The sequence below is a fragment of the Chenopodium album genome, chromosome 20, assembly GCF_948465745.1.
Source record: "Chenopodium album chromosome 20, dcCheAlbu1.1, whole genome shotgun sequence".
NCBI classification, from domain to species: domain Eukaryota; kingdom Viridiplantae; phylum Streptophyta; class Magnoliopsida; order Caryophyllales; family Amaranthaceae; genus Chenopodium; species Chenopodium album.
The window spans coordinates 5,762,866-5,788,109 of NC_137853.1; the positions used below are offsets into that span (position 1 = coordinate 5,762,866).

Genomic DNA, 25,244 nt, shown 5'->3' on the forward strand with positions numbered 1-25,244 from the left:
GGCCCTGAGGGTATTAACAAATACAAACCTAACCTAGCACATGATGGTATTATCACTACCAAAAGTTACACCAATACCAGCCTAACACATAATGGTATTCACACAATACCAACGACAAGCCAATTACTCACGCATAATCAACAACTATCACACATCCTACTTAATCATCACCATCTTACTAAATCATCACCAAAATAACAAAACAGAGTTATTTCTAAAACATGAAACAGTTACTCTTTCTCACAAAAATACCATAACAAAATATCAACTCTTAAAACCGAATTCATCTCCAACTCCAACACAACATGAAACCATACAAAAGATGACAACTTGAAGCAAATTTCAACACCTCACACTCTCACATACACAATACCATACAAAAGATGACAACTTTAAGCAAATTTCAACACCATCACTGCAAAATTTATAAATTCAACAACACAAATACATATACCTACTAAAATGTGAGAACTTTAAGCAAAACAAGCATGAAAATCATAAAACCCTAAGTAAATAATCGCCAAAAAATTACGGAGGTCTTACCAAAACAAACAATTCGATCGCAAATCCTACTTCGCTCGTCGTAATCTTCACCCCAGAAACCCTTTTTGTTCCTTCACTTCTTTAAAATTTTGCCAAAATTTGAACGCCTTGAAAGGAAAAATGAGACCCCTTGAATTCCTCTCTTCCTCTCTTTCAAATTCAAAGACCAAATTCAATGAGAAATGTTTTCTCTCTCCTCTTTTTACTGTGCAAAGGTGAAAGGTAAACACCTTTACGGAAAGTGGGGGCCCACGTCTGCTTCTATTCTTTTTTTTTTTTTTAAAGTACAAGAAGGAGGACAGCTTTTGCTTGAAATGACCATAATACCCTTACTTGAGACCAACTTGGTCTCAAGTAGGTAGAGACCAAGAATAGCTGTTATCCAATTCAGGATAGCAGCCCCCAAAAATATTAATCATTGAATTCCTCAGGAACGCGCATACCAAATCCCCGCTTTTTCTTCTCAACTCTGAATGAAAAAATAAGGTAGAGTGAGTAATTTTGGCAGAAACTTTCCTCAGGAACGCGCATACCAAAGCTGCTGATGAGTTTACTTCCTAATATCAAGGGTACTACAATTTCGCAGAAACTTGTTTGGTAAAACATGGACCTCGATTATGGCGCCAGTTATTTATCAATGGTATTGCATCTCAAGGCTGAGCTGACAATTAGGCAATAGTCACTGGTCACTGGATACTAGTTAGATGCCCAACAAGGAAAGATGAATTTGTTGCCAGCATATATACTTGTATATTATACTGACAAGTTATAATAGGATGGCGTACTTCACTTTGCTAGAAACCGAAATTCAAGGAAAACACTGTTAGTAACCAGCTATAATTGGAGTGCAGCTGGTGTTCTATTACTGTGCCACTATAACAGCTTACTGTCACTAAATTATGTTCTTATATGATACTTCCTCCATTTTCTTATACTTGCAACAGTTTGACTTTTACACTATTCATGTACTCCACTTTGACTAGCTCTAACGATTTATAGCTAAGAAAAAATATAGTCATGTGTGATCTTGTTAGATTCGTCTCGTTTTATACTATTTTAATATCTAACATTTATAATTTTTACATATTGCTCATTAAAGATATAAACAATTGAAATAATACATCGACAAACATGAAAAGTGAAGTGTTGCAAGTAAAAAAAAAACAGAGGAAGTATGATTTTCTTTGATAATGCTCCTATCCTTTTACTCGGATTGTGATATGCCAAATGATAGAAAAATTCAATTTGATAATATTTTGAAAATATATTGTATATATATCGTGGTCACACTATTATAAATTAATTATGATCCTAACTGTACTCGTATATATCCCAGGCAGTACATGACTGATGACTCCAACAGTCTAACTTAAGGAGATAGATAGAGATGACTCCGGCAATACTAAGCATGTGATATATAATTTATAAACAATTATCTTATCACTTTTAATTTTCTATAAAATCCCTTAAATCTTGATCCTCATAATCTTTGTTAAATCCAAAGCCAAACAAAGAAACATGAGAGACTGGGGTAATATGCCAAAAGATATTGTGACTAAAATTGTAGAGCATGTGGAATTCTATGAAGACTATGAGACGTTACTAAAAATTTGTTCAAATTGGAGATCAGCTGGAAAAGAGGCTAGTTTACGAGGATATGCCAATGCTACAAAATCAATGCATACACTTCCGTGGCTAATGCTACCACAGAAACAGTCCTCGATGAGCCATCGCTTATACAGCTTCTCTAAGCGCATGGTTCGCCTTATTAGCCTGCCAGCTGAGTTGAATCACAAAAAACCAATGTTATCTTCTCGTGGGTGGCTTCTTGTGCTCTCGAAAACAAAGGAAGTTAGTATTTTGAACCCCTATTCTGGTGCCATTATAGAGCTACCAATACTTAAGTTATGGAATACTAACCACCTAGATTTCAGAGACTTTGATTGGCATAGAACAATCCTTAATAGGTTCATATTGTCAGCCGATCCCTCAACTAGTAGTGATTTTGTTGTCTTCCTTTCAGTGTCTTTCAGTGCCGGCACTAACAATCTTGCATCAAATCTGGTTTTCTGGAGGAATAATCGCGGTGCCGGTGCCTGTTCCGGTGATGGTCATGGGTGGATTCATGTTAGGGATCCTCATCTTGTTCCACTGGGACCAATATTGCCTGATTACCCCTACCATACTCAACTTTTCCTTAGTTTTTATTGCACCGATTTAACTTTTTACCAAGGAGAATTTTATGGCGTTAACATATTTGGTATGTTTGTAAAGTTTGAGACTGCCAAAGGCAATCCTCATTTTCATGTGGTGGCTGTGATTGATGGACATGTCCCAAACATGTTGACATATGATGATAATGAAACACCATGGTTTCATTATTTGGTTGAATCATCAGGCAAATTGTTGGTTATACGTCAAGTCACTCGTCAAGAAATTACCTCCAAAAGGCGGCATATATTCCGATTTCAAACTATAAGATTTGAGGTATTTGAATTGAATGTTATGGCTGGAGAGCTCAATGAAGTGTCAAGTTTGGGAAATAGAACAATTTTCTTAGGTTTAAATTCTTCCTTTTCCGTTGAGTCATCTCATGGTTTTAAGCCTAATTGCATTTACTATACCGATGATAGTCCGAGATCTACTCCTTGCCAAACACCGGGACGACATGGTGGATGTCTTTACAATTTAACCAATGGCAAGTTTGAGGATTATTTTTACAATTGTCGCTCATCATATCTCGGCAAACTCACACCACTTATTTGGTTAGAGTCTCCTTATTCATAACAAGTAATTTGATTTTGTTTAAATTTCATGGTAATGGTAATGGTTATTATGATTTCTTGAGATTGAACAAAATAAATCATTCTTTCTTGTTCAAATTTTATTTGTTAAGTAATCAATTTTATTGTGATACAAGTATATATTATAATGGCCTTAGGGCCATCAATCAGTTCAAGACTGATGTGGTTTTCAACCCAAGCACTCCTAGGCAGCAGCCAAGGGGAGTGAAGAAGTGAAACTCAATTTCATCAAGTCAATTGTAAACTACACTCAGCCAAATTGTGAGCGACAGCGTTGGCAGCTCTTTTGGCTTTGAAGAATGATAACTATCCAATCTTCCCTAAGCAAACACACAATATCTTGGATAATCATTCCCAGCTCACATTCTGGATCAATTTTTTCAGAGCATCTGCATCAGTTTCTAGCTCAAGATATCAGGATATTAAACTTTGTAGCAGTAATCAGGTCCTATCTTATTGTAAGTAGCTCTGCAGCTTCCGGGGAAACAGAGTGAAACTTCATAGAGAACCCCACAAGCCAAGACTCATCATCATTTTGAATAACAACACCATCAGCCAGGTTCGAACCCTTCCGGCTCCCATCAGTGTTGAGCTTCTTGTACGGTTGTACCCCATCTGTGGCAGGGACCATTCATCTGGACTATATCTTTGCTAGCAATTGAAACTCCATTTTCAGTCAGCAAAATTTTGTTATTGAAGTAAAGATGGGCTTTGAATTTCGCAAATAAATGCATAACTCTTATCATAGAACCTTTGGCAAAAGTTTGAGAGAATTCAGTAAACTTGATTGGACTACATAACAGTTAGTAACATACTTCGTATTCCATATCTCTAACTTAGTTATGTACCCTCTCATTAGATTGTGCATGATGCTCCACTAGACAGGCACTAGAACAATAACAAAATCAACAATTAACATTGATAAAAGATATTTAAAAAAACAAAAAAAAAAAAAAAAAAGAAAGAAAGAAAGAAAGAAATGAAAGTCATGTAAAAAGTTAAATTGAAGGAACATTAAGAAACAGAGGTAGTAGATTTAATTAACTTTTAATCAGATCTGTTATATAACAATTGACATTAGATTTATATACAATAGATTGTTAATATCCAACAGATTTATTTTCTACTAATCTTTACAGATAAACCACTGATAAAGCATCTCAAAATTCCAGAAATCTGCAAAAAAAACACTCCACATTACTTTACAGACTTGCAAAAAAAAAAAAAAAAAAAAACACTCTCTGAACAACCATTTTGACAACAGTAACCTTAAAAAGAATGGATTTTATTTCATGAATTTAACAAAAAAATAATGAGAAAATTAATAATATGCACAAAAACATGGAAAGTTTTCACAGATCACGTTGCCAAATGGCACACTGTCAATCTTTCAACCTCTGTCAGTTTCAGGTTTTATCCAATTTAGGATAGCAGCCCCCAAAAATATTAATCATTGAATTCCTCAGGAACGCGAATACCAAATCCCCGCTTTTTCTTCTCAACTCTGAATGAAAAAATAAGGTAGAGTGAGTAATTTTGACATTAACAATCAGTATCTAAGGTTATATTGCACTTAATCAAGTCAAGCTACAATTTGCTCATTTAGAACTTATAGGATAGTTCACTCCCTGTGGGTTGACTAACAAGTTAGACAAATAGACCTTTCGCTGCATAAGAAGGAATTCATTTTCTCTATGTTCATTTGAATTTTGGCTGCCAGAGGACACTAGTCTCAGAACATCGTGAATGCTAAATTATGTTGAGACAGCACGATGAAGATGTAGTTAATAAATGGTTTGTTCAAGTAACTTAAATCTATTGAATTTGTGTACAACCAAATGTATACAAGATCGCTTTCAGGTAGCAATAAACATACTCAAAGCTAACTTTATAGCCAATAATGAAAGTAATAGGCTCAAGAGTGCCCAATCCATTGATCAAAATACACACAGTAGAACTATTTAAAATGCATATGCGAATTCAAGTTTCACCGAAAATTATTTTTGTCATGAGCATACAAATTCAAACTAAGAGGTAGAGAATCATAGATTTAATCTAAAAAAAAAAATAACTTATATACTTTGGCTAGTTAATCATGCCACTAACCAGAGATTTTGTTCAAAAAATGCTAATTCCTATTCTTTCTATTGTTTTGAGGGAATGGCTGAAAATAAAAGTCATTCCTAAGATGTGAATGTGCTGCCTCATTTCAGGGGTAATATTGAAATAATTGATTTTTAATCTCATAGTATATGAAATCATTTTTAATAGCATAGTAACTCTCATTTGTAAAATTGTTATAGATGGTTCTGTGTAGACACTAATAATTAGACAACTAATCTACCACCAAAATAAAACAATGTACGTTCCCAAAATGTACATGAAGTTTCTCATGAATGGAAGAAAGCTGACATGTGGTGATTAAATGCATCAAATAAGTGAACTAACAAAAGAATCAGAGACACTCACGTGGGAGCAAGTTTTCCAAGGTTAGCAATGAAGTCTTTGCTCTGCTCCTCCAGGACTTTTCCGGATATATCAATAATATATCTCTTGTCCCTCATAGTTGGAAGTCCTCGACTTGAAAGTAAATCAAGATCTCTTTTCTGAAGCTCTCTGCCATTTACATAAACAGCAGTTTTCCCTCTAGAACAATTTGCTGGCATGGGAAAACTAAATTCTGGAATAGATGGCTGCAAGACAAATAAGAATGCCACTTCCTACAATTACTACTATGTAACATCTTATAAAGACGATAGGCAATAAAATAGATGAAACCAAATGGAAGTGAAAGAAATTCTTTTGCACTATAACTCACCGGAATTATCCCAAGGCAATGATGGTCCATTACACCCCAAAAACCAGCTTTAGGATCGTACCTACAATAAAAAATAAAAAAAAAAAAAAAAAAATCAATTAAAAAAATGAGGGATGTTTTACAAAAAAAAACAACTGACTGAGCAACTTAAGATCATTTTGCTGCCTTGTGAAATTATATCATCTAACTTGTCAAATCAAAGTTGTGCCGCATATATTTATTTTGTTAAAAAAATGGCAGCTAAAAGGTATTGCAACAATTACCAGTAATTTCCTGGTTCAATAGGTCCAGCAAGCTTCTCTGCCTTTTTTATTACATGAAGTGGTACCCGCTGACCATTGACAAACACCTCATCTTTTTCAGGGGAGACAGAACCAGGTCTTGGTGAAAAGGGTCTCCAGAAAGGAGATTTAAAGGACTTTTTGTTTTCATCTCTGCATTCTGTTGGAGCATCCCCAGAATCAGATAAACTAGTTGATGACTCATGGGAATGATCTTCAGTCTCTAAAGCAACCGCAGTATTTCCCACAGAGCTATCTTGAGATACATTTTTTTCAAGAACATGCTTATCTTCCCCAGTACTAGTATTTGCAATATCTGCCTCAGCTTTGTGGTGTTGGCCTGAGTAATCAAGATGTTCCCGCAAAGGTGAACCTGGGGGAGGACGAATCTTTACAGCCGTCTCTGAAGAAGTTGGTAGGCTGCTTTGCACACTTGCACTATCTGTAATGAGCTCTTCCTTAGAAGAATGAGATGATGGAGAAAAACCTCGAGTATATTCATTAAAATTTGAAACCATTCTCTGTCCTCTTGTGGCTTCAGTGGCTTCGGATTCCGTATACTGGAATCTGTTCCCTATTGCATCAAAATCATAAGATTTGAAATCTGTACTAGTGGCAGCAACACTGTCACGGTGGTGTCTACGACCTGACTCGTTCAGCACTTTACCAGAGCTACTAGTAGCATTAACAAGATCTGGATTCTTCTGTGAAGAAAGAGCACCAATAGAACTATTTTGAAGATCAAATGACATAATAGAAGAGCAGGCCCCACATTGCAATCTATACTCTTTATTATTCTTTGTTGTGAACTTCCCGGGTAATTTGAGCAACTCAAAGCATTTGTGGCATAATACAAAGGGGGCACCACCAGCAATGGGGAGGCAAATCCGTTTGTTCTGTCCAGTTACCAGAACTCTCCTAGGATGAGGAGCAAGGTGGGATGGTCGTTCTCGAGGACCAGTATGTGCCATTCTAGGATCATAAGTCCGTGGAACACGTCTTTGGAGATTCATACTATGGCTGGATGTTGGATGTGCAGCTGGATTGAGAGGCATTCTATGACAGAGAGAGCAAGAACATGCAGGATGGTGATTATGTGACTCACTGTAATATGATCTAAGAGAATCCTGATCGAAGTCCAAGGACTTCCCTGGAACATAGCCCATCCTTGTTCGACATGCTAACTGTTGATGCTTGGGAAAATGATTCCTTTTCGTTTGGCCTGCAAATGGATCATCATATAAAGGGGGGTAATTATATGAGTTTTCCATATCATGAGCAAGACCAGGTCCATGATCGGAAAACGAAGGCATTGGCATGTGTCTATCTGGCGCAAACTGCTGTTTGGATCCCTGTCTGAAAATCGTATGCTTTTCTTCTGAATAATCATCAGCATTATTATATAACCCAGGAGAAGAAAACAGTTTATCATCAAATTCCCTCGGTTGTTTTGATGGATATTGCTGCATAGAATCCTGGAATTTCTGACTGAACTCATGGCGATCCATATAGTGAATATGAGCCGCTTCTCTCCGACTTTCAAAGCTGTGCCTTGAGTGCCCATGACCATGAAAGGAGTCCATATGATAACTTGAAGGTCCATCAACTATACTTGAAGAAGCTGAACTCCTCCCGCTTTCAACTTCCCTTACAGTTCTGTAAATCACCCGATCCCCATCACTTCCAATGTACCTATGGTCTACAGCAGCCCTGGGTCTTTCATGCCCTCCGACATATTCATCCCTGAATATCGAATCTCTGCATATTCTTCCCTTAATAGAACCACTTCCAAGAATGGGACCATCAATTAATCTTTCTGGAGTCATCTGATGTTCATCAGCATAGACTGATTCCTTCCCTTCACTGATCCGATCAGCCTCATCACCAATTAGGTCTCTCCACTTTGTTCTTCTCCTACCTGATTTGTTATCATTAGACTCTCTGGGATGATTATCATCAGGAAGCCATGTGTTAAATGAAGTTTTGGGAGTCATCTTGTCACTCCTCTCCCGTTCCTCTGACCCATCACTCTCAATTCTTGTCCCCTCGTGTTCTTTCTCAATATACTCATCAACTTCAGAGACACTATCTCCCCTCAATGGCGAATTAACAATGTCTCCATCCATTGTCCTTGCAGGTGATCTATCTACAGCATCTGCCCCCCTCATGGGCGACCTGCTAAAATTTCTCGTTCTCACACTCATCGGGGACCTACCCCCTTGCTCCCTCACAGGTGACTTGCTAACATATCTCGACCTAGCAGGTGAAATTCCAAACCCATCAAAATCTTGATCACCTGAACCCCTCCCCCTCCCCCTCATTGAGGACGGACTAACAGTCCTTGACCTCACCGGCGAAGAACTAAGATCATTTAAAAATCTATCCCTCAAAGGTGATTTGGGTAAACCCCCTTGAATTTCAGTCAAATCACTCCCTTCCAGTGGTAACTTGCCTCCATCACCTTCCCCAAACTCGGATCTTAACGGTGATCTACTACCCATATCAAAACTACCCTTTTCAATCAACCCTCCACTATCCTTGACCCCTTCTGCCCCCTTATCAAAAATTGTATCAGAACTGACCAAGTTCTCACTTCCAGATGACTTCTTCTTAGCTGTTCATTTCATTACATCAACAAAAATAACCCGAAAACAAAAAAACTCATTCAGACATATTAACAAACACATTGTGTGCAATAATTAATATCAGATTAAAGAACTGCAATTTACCTTTAAGCATAGTTCCGCAACCACCACATTGGTAGACAGTAAACACAGGAGGCTCCGGCAATACCTGATCGCATTTCGGGCATCGAACTAATCGAATTCCCGACATTAACAGATTTTATTCCAAGCAATTTTTTTCCGAAAAATCAACAACAGCAACAACAGCAACAGCTACTAAATAGTAATCCAATCAAAAATTCACAAATTACTCAAAATCTCAACTCTCCCATGATTTAAAAAGAGTTGAATGACCCAATTTTTCAGCAATTGACTTTCAAATTGAATAGTAATTTTAAAATAGTTTTAGCTGATCTGTAATGTGGAAAGGGTTTATGGAAGACTTACCCAGAAATTTAGCAAGATTTGGGGAAGAAAAAAAAAATAATCACAAAAAATTCCAGAACCCTCGAATTTTTTATATTTGTGAATTATTTTTTCTTCCCCTTTTATATCTTGCTTTAAAATTTGGTGAAGCTGAAGAAGTCTTCAACCTACCCAATGAAAATTTTGGAGGGAAGAAGAAAGGAATTCGTCAACTGAATTCCTGACAATATTAACTGTCATATCAAACGACTAGGTTTTTACGTTGTAATGCACTAAACGACGCGTTTCAACTTTTAAAAGAAAATAAAAGACGAAATCTAAAAGTGAAAAGGTAATGCGTCATACATGTCATCTTGCCAGTTGCCACGTTTGTTTTGGAGTGTTGGGAGATATTCTGTGGTTGTTATGTACAGAGGTATAGTTTGACTAAATGTCGAAATGTATGGTACAAGTTTGAGTTGATCAATTATAAGTACAAGTTTAACCACATTAAAAAGTCAAAACAAGCTTAGAATGGGTCAAGAACTCAAGTCTCTAGATTGAGTTTGAGCTAGTTCAATACTTTAGTTGTTGAACTAGTAGTGGTAGAGGAATAGTTAAACGAGTTTGATCATTAGTGATTTCGTTTTTGTGTTAAAATTTGTTTTTCTCTTTTCAATTTATTTGAGATACTTGTTTTTATCTTGTCAAAATCAGATCAAAATATAAATATTTAAATCAAACTCAATCAGAACATACATTTAATGTTCATTTATTTATTACAAAATACTCAACTTATATAAATGTTAGAGGAATAGGCGAGTTTGATCAGTAGTCAACTTATTGCTAAATATCATTAATTACGTAATCAAAAAATTCATGTATAAAAAACTGCACAATTTCATCTTTGAGTTCGGGTACACAGATTACAGAGGATGTTGTTAACATTATTGAAACTTATATTGATGGTGACGTATTTCGCTTCTAATGCAATAGATTCATTTCCGCGACACAACTATTTTGAGATTATCAATCAAGTCAATTTTCCCTTTTATTGTTTTCTATATATTGGGATCAATAGGTATTTAAATTAGGGCATGTCCACATTTACTGAACTAAGCTGAACTGAACTGATTGGAGCTGAACTGAACTGAATTGAGCTGAAGTAAATATTCTATGAGAGAAGGAAATTAGGAGCTGAATTGAACTGATTGGAGCTGAACTGATGAATTGAAATGAACTAATTGGAGCTGAACTGAACTAAAATTAAGTAAATGTGAATTTAATTAAGAAGATTAGGAACTTTAAATTTTAAATAAATAAAAATAATAATAATAAAAATAAAAAAAAAAAAAAAACACGAAATGGTCAGTTTAACAGTAAGCATTATAAAAACTAAAAAGGAAAGTGGCTCAAAATCAGGGAGCTAGTTGACTAGGGTTCTACCGTTGCGTTGATCATCACATACTAGTATATTGTGATATGTTGAAGAAAGACAAGCCGTTCAATCTAATTATGACGATATCTCTTCTATTTTGACACTTTATTGTCTTCATTTTTCTCTATCATATCATATGAAGATGATGGTGGCATTAATAAGTCGCGTTCTTAATAGTTGTGGTGAAAACAACCAAGCTGATTAATATTATGTTTGACTTTTTTTTTCTCCTTTCTTTTGAAACCATATTCAGATTAATATAAATAGAGATCAATGTCCGCCAAAATTAAGAAGCTTTGGGAAAAAGGACCTAAACAAACAAGACTTCCATAAACTCAAAATTCATTTTGGCGTGATTTAATTGAGAGATTGGCATGGGTCATGCACTCATGTGAGTCATGTCTACATACCACACGGAGCCAACAACCTCTTAATGGATCATGACCTTATTGCGATTTTTTTATTTTTTTTTTTTTGGAGGCAATAACACTGCTAACAAGACTTGGAAGTTGAATCAATATATAGTAGTAGACCTAGTAGTTATTCTACACAGTAGGTATGACATGTATTAATTGTACTTCATTCGTACAGTATTAATTAGTTTGATCCTTGGAATGAAAAAAAATAGGAAACTCAAAGTTTGATCCTTCAAGACTACAAAACCTCTTGTTTGAAAAATGAAATGATTAACGAACCACTACTGCTAACTTTTAATATGATCTCTCCTTTAGCTTCCAAACAATAGACGATACTTTAGTGGCAAAAAACTCTTCCACCTTCCGCACTATTACATATCTACTATGTCCTATAATATAATCTATATCGCAACAAAAAAAAAAAAAATACTTGTTTGTTAAGCTTGTTAAAATCATACACTATACGGTTAAAAAAAACTATGTATAGTTAAACTATAAAATCAATCAATTGCTCATATACGTACCAATAAAATCAATCAATAGGGTTAAAAGCAACATTAAAAGGACAATAATAATATCATCAATCGTGTAATAATAATGTAACATGAAATAGATCCATAAATAGAGGGAGATACATCAACGCATATCTAGCTATCTACAAGTTCTTGCTTTGTCACTTGCAAATACATACCCTTCCTTCCCTCCTTCGTAATTTTGAGCAATTTGTTTGGCTAAACTTTAATTCAAACTTACCCAAATCTCGTATTTATAGTTCCATATACAATTTTTATTATTATTAAACTCATATTTAAAATTATTACTTCTTCCAAAATTTACGATAATTAAGGCGAAAACACCCACTAACCTTAATTTTCTTATTAGCCTTCTTACTCAATTCTTCTTCCCACTCCACCTTCCTCTTCAAACATTCAAAGCCGCTAGACCCTTCGGATCTTAACATACTACATGTTGATGATGACCATAACGACGAACATGTTGACGACGACGATGATCTTGATGATGATGATGGCAAAACCATCATATTTCTTTCAATGATATGAGAAAAAGAAGCTAATTCATATGAATCATAAAGAGGACTTCCACAATCCCATATCATTGGAGATGCTTTTGATAAAGATGTTAATGATAATCTTTCAATTAATTCTTCCTTCATGTTTTCTTTTTTGAATTTTCTCTCTTATTTTAGAAATTGAAGAGCTTTATCTCTAACTTTTTGTTATATATGTAATATGTTGATGCTGTGATGTAATTAGGGATGGCAATATTAAGTGGATATCCACTAACCCGCTCCACCCGCAATAAATAAATGGACGAAAACCCGAATTAAATGGATGAGAAGCGGGTGACGGATGAAGCGGATGGTGGATCGGATCGGATATGGATGATATTTTTTTCACCCGTTAACAATCCACCCATCCGTTTAACATATATTAATTTTTTAATCTAAGAAATTTAATAATTAAATATGAAATGTGCAAGAAAATTATATGTTTTTTTTGTTGCAAATTAATTTTATATTGTTATTGACTTATTGTTTCCTTTTTAATTAATAAAATTAATAAAACTATTATACAAATAACCGAAAATTAAAGTTTATGTGAGTTTTTTTCAACTTTAATACTCATCCGTTAGTCATCCGCTCCACCCGTTTCATCCGCGGATGATGGACGGATGGATATGGATGATGGGTGAAGCGGATGATGGATGGATGTGGATGGAGCGATTAGAGTAATGGATGGATGCGGGTGAAGCTCCACCCGATCCGAATCCGATCCATTGCCATCTCTAGATGTAATGTTTGGACCGTTGCATGTGTACACTATAATTGTATTATTCGACTATTCGAGTTTAGTTTTATGGTCGGTTGCAGGTTGGAAATGTTAATGATTTGATAAGTCTAATTATTGGGAGAAAATGGTATTATTAGTGATTGACTAGCCGCTTAAATCAAATCATGCATTTGGATTATTAGATGTGTTAGCGTCATGCATGGTTTTTTTTGACGTGCTTCACCAACTATTCTCTTGTTAATGGATTATTAATATATACCACTATACCAACACTTTAATTTGTATTTCTCCACTACCCCAATGCTCCCTTGGCATATTAGCTAGCTTCAAATGAAACATGGATGTGTTAGATTTTTGAGACTTTTGGAGATTTTGAATATCTTATTTATTAATTAGACAAAATATGTTTTGTTACGTATATATATAATTATATAACTAGTTTTTAGGCCCAGGCGATACCCCGGCATATTACATGTATTACAATAATTGTGAATGGTATTAAAGATATATATTAAGATATGTTTTATAGTTTTTCTTTTTGTTATTAAAAACACAAATTATGACATATATAGTTCAATAGTTAAGTTCATCAATGGTCAATCAACTAAACAAGTATTAGAAGCAAGTAAACTCGGTTAAGAGGAAGGTAACTCGGTATAGAGGGAATAAACTAATAAAAAGGAACTCTATATTATTTTGCTGCTCGGTCTGGGTGGTGCTCGCCCGACCGGGCGCGAGGGTGAACTCGTGAAGCTGCTTCGCCACCCAACCGGGTGCGCGAACAAACTCCAACTAAGAAGCCTGATGCCCGATTTCGAACTGCGAGAGACGACTTTTCTGGATTCTTTGGTTTCACCGCCCGGTAGTGCCACCGCCACCCGGTTGGGCGTCAGAGGGATCTAGGTACGACACCTAAATCCGTATGATCGGGCAGCCGCGGCCCGGTAGGGAGCGGGTCTGGTGTGGGTTGAATTTTGACGGTTGTGTTGGTTTTCTTCGTGATAGTTGGCTTGTTTTGTTTGGTTCTATATATATATATATATATGTTACTTCCTCCGTTTCTTTTTAATTGACACGTTTCTTTGGTTACGTTTGTTAATGCACTTATTCAATCATTAATATCTTTAATTATCGATAAGCAAAAATTATAAAAAGTTGATATTTTGAAAGTATATAGCGTGACGAATCTAACAAGATCCCACTAACTATATTTTTCATTAAGTATAAAGCACAAAACACGGTCAAAGGGAGGTGTGTGAATAGTGCTAAAGTCAAAACGTGTCAATTATATAAAAACGGAAGTAGTATTAAACATATGATGTAGGATGATTAATTCAAGAAAGTCAATTTATTCTTTTCTTGAAAAACCAGTCGCAAATTCCCAATTTATCATCATCATAAAATTACCAAATATTTGATTATATTAGATCACAAACATACTAAACACTGTTGTGATTGTCTCCGTTGTATCTTCTAGTAATTTCGTGATACCTGGTGTGTATATAAGGGTCGAAATATTACTTTGGGAAGCTATTTCAGGCCTTGAAGTGGTAATTTGTCGAATTTTCGTGTCATTTTTGTGACCCGGCAAACCAATTTCCCCAACAACGACCGCAACAAATTAATCCATTCATTTGCTGCCCCTCCAAAACACAGAATGTGAATAGTTTTTAACCGCTGCAAATAAATGTTTTTCTACTAGTGTGAGGTAGGTAGATGGTAATTGAGGAAGATGGTGGTAATAATGGAAGTTAGCCATGGAAGGAGGGGAGAGAGAAAGGAACGAATTGGTGTTGGTGGTGGCCTGGGAGTACATGGTGGCTAGGGAGGTGGTCATGGAGAAAGAGAGAGGAGAAAGAAAGATGTGGGGGTGGATTTTTTTTTTAAAAAACCAATAAGAAAATGACATGTAGGCAAGGTAATTGGTTGTACCGGTTTGGTGATTTGTTAGGTTGATATGGAAAGATGGAGGTAAAACCGTAAAAGCTTAGATTATTCTGGAAAAATAATCCAAAGGTTGGTTTATTTTGAGAGAATGAGATTGACAAAGGTTGGATTATATAAAGTAATTTTTCCTAATATTATAAAATTAACGTACACCCACTTATATATGTTTTAATAATGAGATTTATTCAAGTTCATTTATTTGAGTTTAGTACAATGTACAAGTTGTTTCTATAATAAAAAAAAAAACATATAAAAAAAAATCATGAAATAAGAGATTAATCTTTTGAAAAAATCATTAGTTTGCCTATAAAAATACATTATATTTATTTCTTTATTATTATATTTTTTTTTATTGAAGACAATTACTATACGGAGTAATTGGCATTATATTACTGTTCAATAATAAATTACTATTGTATCATACTTTATATTTCTCTAGAAATTTCTATAATTTAATTATCAATAGTTTTAAAACCCGAGCATAAGGACTTGTTCACTTCACCTAAAACAAGGAGATCTGATATGGTTTAAACAAGGTATGTTCTGGTCGGATCTGCATTTTATTATTTGATATGGTCTATTCTAATTTAATAATTTGACTAAATTTTGACCGCATTTTAATACTAATCTATAAAGAAAAGCATTATCAAAATGGATATTGGTATATTCATCTCATTATGGGTCAAAAAAAAATATTCATCTCATTAATGGACTTTTCAAATATGCAATTTTTATAATTTTTTGTAATACGCAATTAAAGATATTTAGCATTAAGTAAATGATGATTAAAAGTTCTGATCTGATTTGATCTGTATGTTTTTAGTATGATTTAAATTTATTAAGGAATAAGTAATAAATACCTGAAATAAGTTGAAGAGAACATATCCTAACTCGAGTATTATCTACTCCCTCTATCCCCAAAAGTTCGGCCCTTTTGGCCTAATTTTAGTCCCAAAATGATCGACCAATTTACATTAAAGTACCCACCAATTTGCAACAATATTTGTGCATAATTAGCTTCTTCATGTAAAATTTTGTTTTTCCATATACTTTACTCCCTCCGTGTTTTTTTAAGTGACGCACTTTCCATTTCCGACCGCGTTTTTTTAAGTGACACACTTCCTCTTTTAAAAATACCTTACATTTTAATACTCCGTGATATATCTTTACCACACTATCTCTTACTTTATCATTTCTCACTCCTTTCAAGGTCTCCACTTCCTCTCACATTCTTTTACTTTGGCCCCGTTTGGGAGAAAGCTGAAAGCTGAAAGCTGAAGCTGATTGAGTTAGCTGATTTTGACTAGCTGATGTTATTAACTGATTTGACTAACTTATTGTATTAACTGATTATATAAAAGTGTTTGATAAATAGCTGTTAGCTTAAAGGTGATTGAGTATGTGAAATGACGAATAAGCTAATTGTGGGGTAGGTAGTTTAGATAGGATTTTTAATTAAATGAGGTTATAAGTGTCATTTCACAATAATTAATGAATAAGCTAATTGAAAAAGCTCCTAAAATGAGCTTTTTCGAAAAGAGCTTATTTAATGGAATAAGCCCTTTCAATAAGCTTACAACCAAACACTTGTATTAGCTTGTTTGACTAGTCAATCAACTAAAATTAGTCAAATAAGCTAATATACCCCCAATAAGCTTACTACCAAACAGGGACTTTATCATTCCTCACTCCTCCAACCTACCCTACTAACATCTTATTTTATTAAAGTCAATAAAATCTTCTAAAACTCTGTGTCGGTCAAACTGTGTCACTTAAAAAACACGGACGAAATATTACTTTCTCTTTCTAGTTTCTACTTTTTTTACAAACCCCATGTAAATTTATACTTCCTCCGTTTTCTTTTAGATGCAACACACACTTTTTCACGGTATTTAAGAAATGTGGGGTTCACATGATATAATACACTTTAAAATGGGATGAGTGGTTGTTAGGAGTGTAATTTAATGGGCCATGTGCTTTAAATAAAGGAAATAGTATAGTATTTCCCTAAAGTAACTTTCCTTTTATAGTGTGTTGCAAGTATTGTGACATTTCCTTTTTAGGTAAGTGTTGCAAGTAAAAGAAAACGGAGGAAGTATTTTACTTCTCTTTATTTAACTTTTTTATAACCCACGAAATCAGTCTAAAAGTGTCGTTCTTTCGAAGACGGAGGAAATAGGTGATTATTACTCCGTAATTTATTATCCAACAAAATAATGATGTACATTTATTTATTTATTTTTTCCTAAAAAAGAACAAACATCGTACAGACCGCAGTCTTTGTTACGGAACTTACCCTAGCAAGCCTTAAAATCTTCCTCGGGGCTAACTAGCGCCGGCACCCGGCAACCGTAAAACCACCTTCATATATATTTATATTCCTCCTTTCTCCATTTTCCGCTTTCTTCACTTTTCTTCTCTCTGATAATCAGAAAACTTTCTCTCTCCTCTTTCTTCTCTCCACCACCTGAAAACTCCATGTTCATTTCTTCCGCCTGAAAAATTCCTCCGATTATCGTATCCTAGGGTTTCAATTTCAGAATCATCGTTGATTTTCGCAGTTTAGGAGAAAGCAAAAATGGCGTCGGAAGATGTTAAGCAACGAGGCGAAGCTGCTGCTGTTTCGACATTCGTCAATTTGGCTGGAGAAGCTAAGGCTGCTACTGAAGGCGTTAAGTCTCCTCGTCATGCTCTTCTTAGCATTTCCAAATCTCTCGCTGCTGGTGGAATCGCTGGTGGAGTGTATGTTTTTTCTCTCGCTTTTTTTTTTTTTTTTTTTTTTTTTTTTTTTTTTTGTGGCGTTTGAATTGGAGATGATCGGAATATTTGATGTTTTCAGGTGTTTTTTTTGTAAGTGTGTGATTATTGTTTAGTGTTGTGTATTTGTGGAATTGATGAATTATTTGTTCGTGTTATTGGAATTTGGTTGTGGAGTTGAATGATTGATTGCTATAATTTGCGCGCTAAATGTTTGACGAAATGAGTGTGATTATTGATTAGTGTGTGATTACTGTTTAGTGTTATGTGTTTGTAGAACTGATGTGTTATTAGTTTGTGTTATTGAAATTTGGTTGTTGAATTAAATGATTGATTGCTATAAGTTGCACGTTAAATGTTTGACGAAATGATAAGAGATTAATGATAAGTGTTTGACGAATTGATGTATTATTAGTTCGTGTTATCGAAATTTGGTTTTGGAATTGAATGATTGATTGCTATAAGTTGCACGTTAAGTGTTCGACGAAATGACTGAGAGAAAATGAGGCAAAAAGAAAATTGAAGAATGTTCAATGAATGAATGATCTGACTGTGAAATGAAAATTGATGAATGTTTTTAAAATGTCCAAATTCCGTATTAATCATTAGCTAACTTTTGTCAATTTGATCGCAGATCACGAACAGCAGTTGCTCCTCTAGAACGTTTGAAAATTTTGCTGCAGGTGAGTTTACAAATGACACTGCTGCCACTTGACCCATAGCATTTTGTATATGTAATCTTGTATTTTGTTTTGCTGCGGTTATTAAAAAATTATAGGAGGTAGAACACACAAAATATAGCATCGTCTTTTAACTTCTCTAGTCAGTGCTATGTTATGTAGTCGAGATACGTATGCACTCCGTACACCGCACTATCACCTTCATTTTACTCTACGAACTTCTTACCTCTCTGACTCTCTGTATGTTTTTTCCCCCTGGTTTGTATTCAATCTCTCTGCTCTTATCAAGTCCTCTTTAGCTGCAGTGTATTAATCAGAAGATGATGGATGGAAACTTGTTGAGTTGTTATTATTATATTTATGCCAAAGAATTATCTTTTTAAAAGCAGGAAAAGTTAATTGCAATTTGCAAGCCTCAGATATCCATGAAAAAGATATAAAGGAACTTTCTTGCTTTCTTGTGTCTTTCTTTTATTCCATATAAATCCATGCCTTTCCAAAGTATATAATTGGAGCTTGGGTAACAACAGAATGGGTTTTTTCCACGTAGAAAGATGTTATATCAGTTCTGAGATCAGAAGTGAACAATTCGTTTTTTCTTGTATGTGATGCTTATCAATGGAAGATCTATTAGAAGTTTAAAACAATGTGAGGACTGATAGTTTTTCTGCATTGAACACTAAAGTCAGCATGTGATTTTTTTTTCAGATGTGGTACTGTAATTAGTATTTTTGTTGGTAGCATTTATCTTGATGAATATCCCATCAGAGTGACACAGCCAGTTCTTAAATTTAACGGTGTTATTGCCAATATCTTGCCTAAAGTATATTTAGCTTAAGTTATTTCCTTTCTGATAGTGTGCTGGTTCTGTTGTTCTCAGGTTCAAAATCCTCACAGCATCAAATACAATGGAACAGTTCAGGGTTTAAAATATATCTGGCAGACTGAAGGATTTCGTGGGCTGTTCAAAGGCAATGGAACTAACTGTGCTCGTATTGTTCCAAATTCAGCAGTCAAGTTCTTTAGTTATGAGCAGGCATCCAAGTACGTTTTGTGACCTAACTGGCTAACTGTGTGCATAAGACCTCAATGTTACTTCAAATTCATATATTTTTTCTTTTTTATAAAATTCAATTTGGCTTTTAACTATATTCCGTGCGTCAAAATTTTAGAATCAAAGTGTTTCTGCTGGTGACCTAGTATCTTGAGTTCTTGACTGAGTGGCTATATCTGAACCTATAAATTAGTTACATAATATTAGTGTTAATTTACGGAGAAAGATCATTTAACTTAAGACTTATCTTTGAAGAAAAGTTATTGTAGACTCTCACTTTAGTTAGAAAGTAACTGAAACATGTTGAGCCCAAAAACTTTTGTATCAAATACTTTTATGTCATGGTTTTCTGAAGATAGTTTCTTTGAATCTACTGATGGCTTTTTTCATCAAACAGGGGAATTCTGTGGCTTTATCAGCAGCAAACTGGAAATGGTATGAGCAACAGCAAATTCTGTTGCATGTAGCTTCCATTCTGCTCATAGACAGCCTTACCTAGAGTTGATTGGATCTTGTGAATTTTCTTGGCAGCTGCTACTCTTTTTCCTTTTACAGGATTTCATAGATAAAGTCATAGATTTATGAGAAAGGGAGAGAAGTAGAAGGAGCAGTCAAAGCCGACTGCTTTTCAAATGTAGTAACCCTTGTTCAAGACACCTTTTAATGTTTTCCAGGTTGATATCCTTGATGAGAATTAGAGAGCCTTTTAACATTGTAAATTTAGGAGTGTGCAAATGAGCCAAGCTCAAGAAACCTAATAGAGGCTTGACTGGAATTGGAGTTTGAGTAGAGCTGAAATTTGAATTTTAGTTAAAATTCGTTTTAGCTAGCACAATTAATATTCACTCCCTTATTTTTAAGTTTTTATATCCTCTGTTAGGCTGGGATATCCCAGCGTAATTGGCCACCTTCCATATATATAAGGTTAAATTATGATATTTTCCAACATTTTCTTACATTTGTTTGAATTTGATCTGTAGTATCAAGGATAATTTTAGGTTTTCAGGTAATTTTCTTAACTATGGCCTCTAATAAAGTGTTTCCTGTTAAAGTGGGGTGGAGGGATTGGTAGCTTAGATTTAAGCAAATCTACATCTAGCAAAAACACATTCCGTAAGGTTAACACACTCAGGTTATTACATGGAAGCACTAGAAGGGTTTTTGCTGGTCCAATGGAATTAGGAATGTCCAAGTACACAGCTTAATCTTATCCAACATGGTTATTTTGATACGACTCTCATAAACATATCTTTATGACCTGTGGCTGCCTGCCTGGTTATTTTTTTTTTTTTTTTTTGGGGGGGGGGGGGGGGGGGGGATCTTTTGAGGAGAGTATGTCTGATGCTCTACTTGTAAGGTTTATGACTCGTAAACAAATACATGTCAGGCAGTCAGAGGAGGTGGTGTCTAGTTGTGTAAGTGGCTAAATATCTGTGGATATTGTTGTCTAATCATTTCCAGTGTAGAGTGAAACCTTTAACCTACGGCCCTGCAATGGCACTACTGCAGTTACGTAATGCACACCTGTAAGTAGTGTAGTAGTGCATTATGGCTTGTAGTTGATTTCCCCTAGCTGCTGCTGAGGGCCTTGCCGCCGAGGCACCGATGCAATAATGAGAGTGAGCAATGGACAAAGGAAGGGGTGGCTGGTGGAACTGTGAGAAAGCACTTAGGGTTTTTATGATGCTGACTTTTTACTTTTGGGCAACTTTCACGTTTCTTAACTCCCATCATCTCTTGTGTCCTTGGTAGTTAGTAAATCTCTCTTTTTGTTTTTGGTAAATATGTTCTGTGTGTTTGTTTAGTATCCCAAATATGTCATGCAGGTTACAGCCATAGCTGTGAATCAATTTCTACTCAAAAAGATACATGTGTAGTGACTAATTTTATATTCAGTAATTTTTATGTACGTGTAACTTCAATTTACAAAATGTGTACACCAATAAACAAAAACCCAAGCTTGTTCATGAGCATTCAAATCAAACCTAATCAAACTGAGATTGGGCACTCATTAAAAGGTAGAGCGGTGGAAAGATGAAGAAAAGTTAGTAGATATAATAAGAATTATGTACTAGGAATGTGCCTCTAGGTTTGAAATCTTGAATATACCTTTCCAGTTTTGCTTGATTAGTGTATTAAATTTATCTTGGACAGAAGCATCCTAATATTTTCAGGTTTGATGAAATGATTTATTGCTTGATTGACTAATACAAGTGCCTTGTTGTTTCAAGATGCATTGAATTGACTATCAACAGATTGTATGATGATGAGTTGCTCTGTGGGCGACATTCAAATTTATCTTTACATTGTATTTTGCAGAGAATGCTGAACTGACTCCTGTTTTACGTCTTGGAGCGGGAGCATGTGCTGGAATCATTGCCATGTCAGCAACTTATCCAATGGATATGGTACGAGGCCGGTTGACTGTTCAGGTATGAATTTAGCTTTCTATACCAACCAATATCAATAAGTACTCTTTTTGGTTACCTATTTATACCCTCTTGTTTCTTTCGCAGACTGCTAAATCTCCTCAGCAGTATAGGGGAATATATCATGCTCTCACAACTGTTCTTCGTGAAGAGGGTTTCCGGGCCTTATACAAAGGGTGGCTCCCTTCTGTTATTGGTGTGGTAAGTAGTATGTGAATGGTGAACTAATATTAAATTTAAAATTACTAAAAATTTTGATTATTGTTTCTCCCATCGAAAATCGGCCGACAAGTTTTTGTAGACCTCAATAGCTAGGGATGACAGTTGAAAATGGCATTAATATTAGGGGCTGTGGTTGCATATTGAATTCATCATGACTGTAGGCGACTTGTGATAAGAAAAGCAATAGATAGTACATCTGTACATGTATGTTATATAGTAATCAGATTGGGTGATTGTTGGAAGCTATCTTGTGTAGATAGTTTTTGATGTGCATTCTAATATATTGTACTTGCTCTTGGGCTCCAAAATCGATTTTTCGATATGTACTCCCTCTGTCCAACTGCAATTCAAACACTTAACAGTTGTCGTTAGGCTATCAATTATTCTTTGAATAGAACTGTAGATTTGATGGGAGTCGGTAGGGTTTTATTGTTATTTTAAGTGGGTTCAAAAGAAGGGATGTAAATTACAAACTACGAAATAGTAAATAATTGTTGGAACCACTCTTAAAGGAAGGGCTGAAATTTATAGGACAGATTAACATGTAAATTGTTCAATCTAATCTGGAACAGAGGGAGTATGTACATATATATTTTATCACTCTCTGGTATGCATTGATATTAACTGCATGCATCTGTAGGGGGAAATTGGAAAACCGGTATTTTTGTATATGGTCTTTGTGGTACGTTTATTCAATAATCATGAGTTGAGATATAACACTGAATAGACACTCATTCCATCCAAAACTAATGGTGACATTGCTCTTATCCCCCATAGAATAGACTAACCTTAGGAGGGGGCAATTTGGGAATCTAGTATCATTAGGTTAATAGTCTTTAGCCTTAGTATAAATAGAGAGAGGGGAGAAAAGAGAAAGCAGGAAGAAATTGGATTGAAAATTTTTAAGAGTTGTGACCTCAAGTCACTTTTGTGAAAGTTGTAGCCTAAATTGATAGCCTAATGCTATTAACCCCTTATAACCAGTTTGCCATTATCAGATTATCTTATATCAAGCTTTCTTCTTATTTTCATCTCAGTTATACAATATCTGTAATTAGTAAAATCAGTCTATTACACCCCATTTTAGATATGACACAATTAATAGTTGGGCCATTTGTACTTTCCCAATTACTCACTTTTAATAACATAATTTTGGAAAAGCCTATCACACACTGTATGTTATTATTAATTAAAAAATATAAGAATTTTTCCCAGAAGAAGTGCATGCGACTATTAGTTATGGTTGAGGGGGAGGGAGTACTCAGTTGGAATCTGATTGTTATGTCCAGATAAAGTCTGATACATTAGACGGATTGTCTAGTATCTACAACCTATGGGTTTGATCACAAATTCACAATGTGCAGTCTTTCCTGGAAGAACAATTTTTTTTTTTTATTTTCCAGTTTTTGCTACGATCCCAATCACAATATCTTTAATTCATCAAGGCATTATGTATGGAGTGATGTAGCTTTGTTGCTGAAGTCTGAATGTGCAAATACTGGTTTCTTAGTTATTCAATTTTATAATATGACATCTACTATGGGCTTGAGATTTTATTAGTTGCTCGGACATGAACTGGAATAAAGTATTAAAATGAAATATTTTCCTCTTTCTTAAATATAATAGACCTGTTTACTGAGCATTTAACTATATCCAATATCCTGAGGAGTATCCTCTTAAAACTTGTCGTTACTTATAAGTTGTAACTCGGCCTTATAACTTGTCGTTACATATGTTGGCTTTTAGAGTTATATGTCTTATGCGAGAGTGTGCAGACATTATTAGTCTTCCTTTGTTAATGTATGACCAACCTCGGCTTAGAATGTGGATTTTTCATTGGTTTTGGTTTTGTGCTTATCAATTGCCACTTATTAGTTGTTTTTTGGTATAATAGCATTGTACATCATGTGTGTAAAGACTAATTGGCTTTGTAACAAAGAGAAGGGAAAAGTTAAGGATGAGAATATTTTAAACTATTATTTGTCATTTGCCTTAATACTTGTTAATTATACTTGTTATCTGCAGGTTCCATATGTCGGTCTCAATTTTGCTGTATACGAATCTCTGAAAGATTGGCTGATCAAAGAAAAAACATTTGGGCTTGTTCAAGACAATGAGTTGGGTGTAACAACTAGGCTTGCATGTGGTGCTGTTGCTGGGACTATTGGCCAGACTGTTGCTTATCCTCTTGACGTTGTACGCCGAAGAATGCAGATGGTCGGCTGGAAAGATGCATCTACAGTTGTCACTGGCGATGGGAAAAAGATTGCAATCGAGTATACAGGTATGGTTGATGCCTTCAGGAAGACAGTTCGATACGAGGGTTTTCGAGCCTTGTACAAGGGTTTAGTTCCAAATTCTGTAAAGGCAAGTTCTTTTCCCTGTTTTTTTCTCCACGCTCGAAATTTTAGTTTTTGTTTTGGTCATTATCTTACTTTGGAAATTGTAAATGCATCAGGTTGTTCCATCCATTTCAATTGCATTTGTCACATATGAAGTTGTGAAAGATTTACTTGGGGTGGAAATGAGAATTTCAGACTGAAACGGTTGAAAGTTGGAACTTTTAATTTCTGCATTAGGGTTTGGGTGCACACAGTGAAGGTAAATTATGAGGGAATAATTCTTTCGCGGTTCATGATTATTTTCGAAAGCCGTAGTAATGGTTGCAGATGCTGGTATCTGCATCAAGTGATCATCTTAAGTTCCCTTTTGATTTTGCCCTTTTTATTTATTTGGTATTCCTAATAAAGAATAGCTTGTATTATCCTAGATTTCCTAGGAGATTGATAAAACCCTTGAAAACGCTTTCATCAATAATTTTATAGATCGATCTATATTACCAATGCCCATTTACTGTATTGTTGCCCATAATTTTTTTTATTTTTGCTGAATCTAATAATGGTACAGATTGGCATTAATGGACTTTCTACTATGAGAAACCAAATTCAGCATTTGTAAAATTAGTGATTTGTGAGCTGCATATAAATTATTTGATATCTTCATATGCAATATTTC

The 25,244-nt window shown here is 35.0% G+C and overlaps 3 protein-coding genes across 3 annotated transcripts; 2 read left to right on the plus strand and 1 right to left on the minus strand.

Moving 5' to 3' along the window:
• The first annotated feature begins 2,061 nt into the window (after window positions 1-2,061).
• Window positions 2,062-3,330, plus strand: LOC145596676 (uncharacterized). The gene has a single exon (XM_081652896.1). It carries the CDS (start codon window positions 2,062-2,064, stop codon window positions 3,328-3,330), a length of 1,269 nt encoding a protein of 422 aa, XP_081509022.1.
• Window positions 3,331-4,216: 886 nt separating this feature from the next.
• LOC145598521 (uncharacterized) lies at window positions 4,217-9,645 on the minus strand. The gene is made up of 5 exons (XM_081654885.1): window positions 9,176-9,645; window positions 6,429-9,060; window positions 6,166-6,226; window positions 5,817-6,040; window positions 4,217-4,851 (listed from the first exon to the last, which is right to left on the minus strand). Exons 1-5 carry the CDS (start codon window positions 9,279-9,281, stop codon window positions 4,794-4,796), a joined length of 3,081 nt encoding a protein of 1,026 aa, XP_081511011.1. The 5' UTR covers window positions 9,282-9,645; the 3' UTR covers window positions 4,217-4,793.
• Window positions 9,646-17,349: 7,704 nt separating this feature from the next.
• LOC145598229 (mitochondrial adenine nucleotide transporter ADNT1-like) lies at window positions 17,350-25,076 on the plus strand. The gene is made up of 8 exons (XM_081654562.1): window positions 17,350-17,829; window positions 18,479-18,527; window positions 19,405-19,568; window positions 19,976-20,013; window positions 21,898-22,010; window positions 22,095-22,208; window positions 24,255-24,596; window positions 24,688-25,076. The coding sequence occupies exons 1-8, from the start codon at window positions 17,666-17,668 to the stop codon at window positions 24,769-24,771; spliced, it is 1,068 nt and encodes a 355-aa protein (XP_081510688.1). The 5' UTR covers window positions 17,350-17,665; the 3' UTR covers window positions 24,772-25,076.
• Window positions 25,077-25,244: the final 168 nt, after the last annotated feature.